This window comes from Equus przewalskii, chromosome 14 (genome assembly GCF_037783145.1).
Source record: "Equus przewalskii isolate Varuska chromosome 14, EquPr2, whole genome shotgun sequence".
Taxonomy (NCBI): domain Eukaryota; kingdom Metazoa; phylum Chordata; class Mammalia; order Perissodactyla; family Equidae; genus Equus; species Equus przewalskii.
Window position 1 is genome coordinate 28668353 of NC_091844.1, and position 8265 is coordinate 28676617.

The 8265-nt window shown below is 45.0% G+C and overlaps 1 protein-coding gene across 6 annotated transcripts in view; it reads right to left on the reverse strand.

The window, feature by feature from the left end:
• DGUOK (deoxyguanosine kinase) overlaps positions 1-2553 on the reverse strand; it is a 28992-nt gene extending 26439 nt beyond the window's left edge. For 2 of the 6 annotated variants that reach the window (XM_070573780.1, XM_008533671.2), the window contains exon 1: positions 2321-2553. Coding sequence is in view for 2 of the 6 variants with exons in the window: in XM_008533671.2 (XP_008531893.1) it covers positions 2321-2462 (142 nt within the window). In the remaining 4 variants the exon portion in view is untranslated. The remainder of the gene's footprint in view (positions 1-2320) is intronic. The other 4 variants (XM_070573776.1, XM_008533672.2, XM_070573779.1 and 1 more) reach the window with 4 other exon arrangements.
• Positions 2554-8265: the final 5712 nt, after the last annotated feature.

The following is an 8265-nucleotide window of genomic DNA, read 5'->3' on the forward strand; positions in this document are numbered from 1 at the left end:
CCTCTTACAAAAAGAAAAAAAAAATAAAAACAACTCTCTCAAACCCTCTTCCCAATTCAGCTACCCGCTCATGTCTCCCCTTTCCAGGAAAACTTCCAGTTGTCTTAACCCACTGTCTCCAATTCCTGACCTCTCATTCTCCTTGAACTTATACCAGACTTTCACCTCTACTGCTCCTAAAAATTGTTCAAGCTCACCAAAGACCTCCATTACTTAAGCAGCATTACATCATTTGCTCTCCCTGAAGACTTCTTCACTTGGGTTTCAGGATATCATTCTATTTTGGTTTTTCTCCTATCTCAGTGGTCATTCTCTTTCAGTTTCTTTTGCTGGTTTCTTCCCATCTCCCCAATCTCTTTAATATTTGCATGCCTCAGGGCTTAGTTCTTTCCTTCAATACACGTAGTCTCCTGGCTTTAAATACCATCTCTATATTTATAACTCCAGTCCAGGGAGACTCTGAACTCATATACCCAACTGCCTATTCAACATCTCCACTTAGATATCTGATAACCACATAAAAACTTAACGTGCCTAAAACCAAAATCTTGAAACAACTCCCTGCCCCTAGTCTGTTCTTCCCATTCTTCTCCATTTAAGAGAAGTGGCACTCCATCTTTCAAGTTGCTGAGGCCAAAATGATTGGAGTCATCACTGACCACACTCTTTATCTCACGCTCCACGTCTGCTACCAAATCCAGCTGGCCCTACCTTAAAATGTAACTAGAATCCAATTGCTTCTCACCACCGCTACTGTCACCACCCTGGGCCAACTCACCATTAATTCATCGTGCTAATAACCTCCTGAAACCCTCTACTTTCAACATATCAGCGATTTTATAATCTAAGTCAAATCATGTCACTTGATAGCTCAAAAATGGTTTCTCATCTCAGAGTAATACTCCATGATGGACTACAAGGCGTACGCAATCCGCCCACTCTTTACCTTCTGACCTCATCTCGTCCCACTCTCCTCCTCGCTCTACTCCAGCCACAATGGCTTCCCTCCTGTTCCCTGAACACTTTCCACCTCAGGGCCTTTGCACTTGGTCTTCTCTCTGCCTGGAAGATTCTTCTCCCAGTTATCCACACGGTTCACTCTCTCACCTTCTTCAAGTTTTTGCTCAAATGTCACCTTCTCAGTGAGGCCTGTCTTGACTACCCTATAAAATGGCAACTTCCCTCAATCCCTCATCCCCGAATTTTCTCCATCACTCATTCCTAACATACGGTTTACTTTGCTTAATTTATGTTGTTTATTGTCTCCCTCTCTCTGCTAGATCATTATTAACACATGGTTTACTTTGTTTAAGTTATGTTGTCTATTGTCTTTCTCTCTCTATTAGAGTTCTAAGGGAGCCAAGATTTTTATTTGCTCTGTTCACTGCTGTATCCTCAGGGCCAAGAAGAGTGCTGGCATATCAAGTGGCTCAAGGGGTTATTTGTTGAATGAATAAAATGAGAATTTCTCAGTTTGCTGCTAGTATGTCTTCAAAACTCAAGACTTGCTAATCTTTTAGGGCTCAGCACCTTAGCAGATAAAAGCATCAAGTGAGAATTTAGTAACATTAAGTTGAAAGGTTTTGCTTTCATTCTGTTTTTGGATTACTTTTTATTTAAGATACTGGGTTTCTATTTACTCTCGTCATTTTTAGTTATTTGCAATTTAATACATTTTTTAAGTTTAAAAGCTGAGTTTCTTCTAAGAAAAACGTTAAGAAATTATGGTGGGACTAGCAAAGAGGCATGGCAAAAATAGGGAGAGTGCTATCTGAATGACCGAAGCTTAGAATCTCTCAGCGTAGGGTTGCCTGACTAAACACAGAACACCCAGTTAAATTTGAATCTTAGATAAACAGTGAATGGTATTTTTAGTGTATGCCCCAAATACTGCATGAGACACACACTGAAAAATTACTCGTTATCGGAAATCCTATTTTACACGGGCATCCTTTTTTTTCCCCTCCTAAATCTGGCAAGCCTATCTTAGGAAAGCAAAGAAATGGCACCTGATCCTTGTCCCTTCCATTTCGATCCGTCAGTACAAGCTAGAACTGTTGTTATATCTACAGGCTGCGTGGCTTTTATGCCGCAACAAATGTGCTCCTATGGGAGAGAACAGAGGCCTGACGTCCTAAAAATCAAAGCGGCAAAGGCCCACAGTGCACTTTGGGAGGGGAACGGCCCTGGCAGCTCAAAACAAGCAGGCCCACCGCATCAGACCGGGGGATAGGGGGTTCCGGGCCCAGGTCCCTTTCCCAGCCTCACAGGCACCGGATCGGCGGAGGCCAAGGCTTGGCAGCCACTTTGCGGCCCTTACCAATGTTGCCTTCGATGGAGAGCCTTCGGGGCTCGTGCCCCGCGTGCAGGCCCCTGGAGAGGGGCACGCCCTCGGGTGGCCGCTGAGCCATGCAACCGGAGGGTGCTCGCAGCAGCCTTAGCAAGACTCGGCTCGCAGTCATCCCACCCACGATCCGCGAAACAGTCACTTCCGCCCAGAGCACTTCCGCCCCCAGTGGAGCCGTTCACGCGCTCCGGCGCGCCTCTGACGTCAGGCGATGGCCAGGCAGGAAGTGGGTGGGGTTGAACTGCGTAGGGGGAGGGGCCACAGGGAGGGCTCTGTGCTTGTCAGGTTTTTTCAGAGAAGCGTTGAGAGGAGGAAAAGTCCTCCGCACGGGCGCGGGACAGTTTGCTGATGGCTGGAGCTGCCGCGGCGCGATGAGCCCTTCTGTTTTTGTTCATTGGACAAATAACATTTTAAAGAGACATAACAATTCCACCACCTTTGCATTTTTGTCTAACTTTAAAATAAATTTCATAATTTTTCAAAGACAAATCAAAATGACTCATTTTAAACAAGGTTTCTTTTTTCCACGTGTAGTCTGGTTTTGGTTCTAATAAGAGAAGAAATTGGACGGTTTTAAGTAGGAAAATGACGCAATCTGATGATTTACACAAATTAACTTTTTTCCATTCCCTGTAACGCGCCACACGATGCTGGCACATTATTCCAAAAATCAACAAATTAGTTCAATTACATCCCACCTCTTACTTTGTCTCTTGAATGAATAAATGTTCGCTCAATCGATTTGCATAGTGGCCAAAAATCCCATTAGGCTAAAGTGAGTGGAGGTTCAAGGATATGACTGGAACTTGTTTAAACAGGATAGATGGGGTTCTGTGGGCGTGAACGGTGGCTGGGGTGAAGTGGGTTGCGGGGCGGGGTGGGGGGGATTATGAATGGGATTTGTAAAGGGCTGAGAAGAGCCAGATAGAGAGAGACTCGCTGGTGTGTAAAACTGCAATCCTGCTGTTGGTGGAGAACTGTGCTCTGCAGAGGGGCAGGGACAGTTCTGAGCCGCTGCCACCTGGTCAGACCCTGTGGCTTTGTCCTGCCACACCCCATCGTCATAACGACCTCAGAACTAATGATTTATAAAATGTTGTCGGAGGGTGCTTCCGCCTTCCACGCTTAACTTCCACGAGAGTCAAACCAGCAGTCAACAGGCAAACCGGCATTCGGGCAGCAAACTTAGAGGTGGGAGGTTTTAGGAAAGAGCGATCTGATTTCAAGTGGGGTGGGGAGGGGTCGGTGGCTGGAACACCTGTCGTGAAGCTGTTCGCATAGCAAGCACAGGACCTTTTTCCTATATTAATGGTTCTTTGGGATGGTTGAAATGACCTTTGTACATTAAGCACATTACTTTAAAAAATAGATTATAAATTCATTTAGGATAACCTGGGTGGAGCGCTAATGGATATTGGAGCAGCTAAAGTCTGCCCCATCCCCCACTTCCACTCCCACAGTCACCTCTATGTAAAAATACTGCCTACGTTTCTTTATGCAAACTCAGACGTGGAAAATATTCGTCCAAAAAAAGTTTGAGAGGCTCTCTGGGCCTCCAAGGTCTTGCTGCCCTCCTTGCCCTCAGGGTCATCATGTTAAATGAGGAAATCGTCAGCAGGTTTCTGTGCAGATGGGCAAATAACCTACTCCTAAAAGGTAGAGCTCCTAAAAGTTATCATTATTTTAAAACTTTACAGTGAAGTATAATATGCGGTGAAGAAAACAGCATGTGTCATAGGTTCACAGTTTAATGAAATTTTCGCAAACCAAACCCACCTATGTTACCTGGATTCAGATCAAGAAATAGAGCTTTACCAGCATCCCCAGAATCCATTTCCCCTGCCAGTTGCTATTCTCCAAAGGTAACCAATAGCCTGACTTCTGATAACAGACATTAGTTTTTCCTGTTCTTTATATAAATGAAATCACGTAGTAAGTACTTCTTTCATTCAACATAATATCCGTGAGATTTATGTTACGTATATGTTGTGGTTCATTCATTCTCACTGCTGTGAAGTATTCCTCTCTATTGCTAGACCAGAATGTATTTTATCCATTCTACTATTGGTGGACATGTGAGAGTTGCTAGACTTGGACTATTATGAATAGCGTTGCTACAAATATTCTTGAATATGTCTTTTGGTAAAGTTAAATGTGCATTTCTCTTGGGTGTATACCTACAAGTGGAATTGCCGTCTGATAGGTTATCTGTATGTTCAGCTTCAGTAGATATTCCCAAAGAGTAGATTAGTTCCACAGTGTTCATACCAACTGACGCTGCCGCCATCAGTGAGTGAGCACTCTGGTTGTTCCACATTCTTCCCAAAAGTTGGTATGGTCAATTTTTTTCATTTTATCCATTCTGCTGTACATAATGGTGTCTTATAGTAGTTTAAATCTGCAATTTTCTGACCATTAATGAAGTGGAACACGTTTTCATATGTTTATTGGCCATTTCAGGAACCTCTCTTCTGAAGCACCTGTTCAAATCCTGTGCCCATTTTTCTACTAGTTGTCTGCCTTTTACTTATTGTTCTTTATATACTCTTGATATGGGTCCTTTGTGAATATTTTCTCTCACTCTCTTCCTTGCTTCTAAAAGCTTTTGAATTTTTTGATGTATAGTGCGAAGAAACTAACTGGCCTTTTACCTAAATTGCCTATTGGTTATCTCAATATTAGTGATGATCTTTCCATTCCCCTTTATTTCTTTTTGCTTGTTTTAGTATCTTATACTATGCATAAAAATTCAATATCTTTCTTGGTCCTAATTCCTAATTCCCAGGAGGGAGAATCTGATTAGCCCAGCTGTGGCCAAAAGATAGGGTCTCATGGAACAGCCGTGAGTGTTGGGGCCCCACCCCTGTGCACGAGGAAGGAAGGTGATTAAAGGGATTGTGAGGAGCAAGAAAGACACCCCAGAAAAGTGGTGATCACTTCCTCCTGGAAGTGGTAAACACAGTGTTTTCATCCTCCCTTAGGTGTTGGCCAGAAGAGAGAAAGTAGTGCATGTTGGTGAGCAGAATTACCTCCTGTTTACCTGGAGGATAAGGCCACTTCCTGCTCCCAGAGGCTGTCAGATATCTGCTGGAGTTTCTGAGTAAAAGTAGACGTTGTCCTAAGGGGACTCTAGCCATTCAGCATCCATTTCTTCACCGGATATGTGCTGAGCATCTGCTATTCACCAGGCCCTCTATTTAATCCCTGGAGTGGAGCTCTGAAGGAATTACTATTTTCAAGTGTTTGTAAGTGCTATTGTGACAAAAAAAATAGTGACCCATAGTACAAAAATGCTATGCAGCCATTAAAATGGGGAGATAAACATACACCAACGTGACTTTGACTTTCTTCTGCTTCCTGGATGTCTGGTTAGTTATATTCTCATCTACATCAGAGATATTCTAATGGGCTGGATTGTGCTAAATCAATTTGGTTAAACTGGGAAGTGTGTTTCCAGAATCCCCTCCTGACAGGGCTCTGAGTTAGAGTCAGTCAAAAGAGGACCTGGTATGAGATTTGGAAGGCAGAATGGGAGCCTGAGCCACTCCTCGGGGGAGAGCTCTGGGATCAGATACTCTGACAGACAGAGGTGCCCATCAATGGATCCCAGCTAGTCCTCAAGGCCTTGGTGACTCCTCTCTGACCATCTCACGATTCTTCCAGAACTTCACATCCCCAGCTCTTCCCAGCTTCAGGTAAAGTCTCATTCCTATAATAAATCCCTTATAATGTGCATGGTGACTGCTCCCCTAAATGAGCTCTGACTGATACACCTAGTCATAAAGGGAGGCATCTAGGGAGTGGTTAAGAGTGTGGGCCCTGGATTCAGATGGCCAGGGGTGACCGTTAAGAAAGATAACCCACATGCAGCACTTAACACGATGCCTGCCACACAGTTACCACCCAATAGACATTACGTAATAAGTAATGGCTGTCTTCAGCTTGGCCCTCAGTGCCTGGGACAGTATTTCTATTTATCTTTAATTGACTTGCTGTTGGATTTCTACTCCCCTCAAGCCCTTGTAACCTCCCCCTCTCTATCAGCACATAACACAAGTTCAACTGAAGAATTCTAGGACAGCTCTTCTTGAAGTGGGGCAAGACGGCATCGGGCAAGGAGGGGGAATGACTGGTCAGCCTCCCCTTCTCCCCCAACATGGAGATTCTAATGCACCCCTCTATAGGGGGCATTGTCAGTGCTCCACATCTCCTCTCATCCCCTCTGTGTGTGTGTGTGTGTGTGTGTGTGTGTGTGTGCTGGTGTGCGCGCGCGCACGCGCGCGTCTGTCATCCTCCAGCCTCCTCCCTCTGCTTTCTCTGCCGATAGCCAGCACCTGTAGCTCTTCTTTGGAGACTTGCCCTCAGCCTACTGGAGCCCTTTCACGGCTCCAGAGGCAAGCCTGGGACTTGACATCCCAACAGTGTGCCTTCACCAAGCCAATCGCTGACAGTGACAGCTTGGCTCTGTTGCCTGTAGTCAGGCTTATGCTCCAGAGCTCCCTGGGGACCAGGCTGAAGCCACCTTCTGTGAGCCTTTGCTTGAGAGCTCCCCTGCTGGGCTTCCTCCCCTTTCCTGTCCCGCCTCTCTCACTCTGCTCACTGGTTTCTCCTGGGAGCACTTCTTTAATAAATCACTTGCATGTGAATCCTCATTTCAGGGTCTGCTTCTGGGAAACTCATCCTAAAACATAAATCCTCTAGGGGTTTTTGAAAATGTGCTACTCCACCCCACCCCAAGAGGGCAAGTGCAGGGAGGAGGAATGTCTGACAGACGTTGAGGTCCATGTGCTTCCAATGGGCTCCACTGTCTCCAAATAGGTGTGTCTGGGATGGCTCATGGACCAAGTGGGATCTGCTCAGGGGCACCAAGGATGGGAGTTGATTAGGTGGAGAGAGCGAGGGGTACACCAGGAAGAAGTGAGGACCTGGTTCTGCCATTAAGTAGCTGGGTGATCAAGTTAACTAGTAAGCTAGCTATAAAATGGGAATGATACTCGTACCTGACCCATAGTGTTGTGGTGAAGATTAAATGAGGAAATCCATGTAAAGCTCTTAATCTAGTGCCTAGGATCTTGTAAGCGCTCAATAAATGTTACTATCACTATTGTGCCTTATTTTCTCATAGTACTTTGTGAGGGCTTCTGTTTCACCTCAAATCATTGTCTCGTAGGTATGTGTCTGTCTCCCCCTTTATGCAGTGAGACCTGGAGGGTCAGGAAGCACTTTTGTGGGGTACCTAAATCCCATGGGGCCTTACCCAGCAATTCTAGATGCCAAAAAGTTAGTAAATACTTGTGAAATTAAACAGAATTAACCAAGGACAGGGAGTGGGGAGCAAATCATGACAGAGAGGGAGAGAAAGAAAAGAAGAAATAGAAGGGGAGAGGGGGAGATGCAGAGGGAAGGAGAGAAAATATCCTTCTTAAGGGTGCTGCTCCTTTTTTGATTAGTTTTGGGGCAAAATATAACCTAATCCTCAAGGACAAAGGACCTCAGAGAGATTTTAAGCCCACTATGAACTTCCTTCACCTAAGTTCAAACAACGCTGTGTTTGAACCACTCATAACTCACATCCTGTAAGGCTGTGTTTCTCCTGTTGCTGTTCTATGTATTGCCCTTACATCTCTGGAAGCCCTTATTTCTTAGCCCTCACAAGAATCCTCTAGCCCTCATTCTTACTCATGGTCAAGGAAAAGGAAACAAGGTGGTATAGTAGGAGTCCTAGCTTTAGAGTCAGATACACTTGGATTTTAATCTTGGTTCTGTGTGATCTTCAGCAAGTCCTTAACTTCTCTGAGCTTCAGTTGCCTCATGTGTAACATGGGGATGATAATAGTACCTACTTCACAGGGTCATTGTGTGAATTAGAAATAACGTGTGAGGGGCCAGCCCAGTGGCGCAGCAGTTAGGTTTGTGCA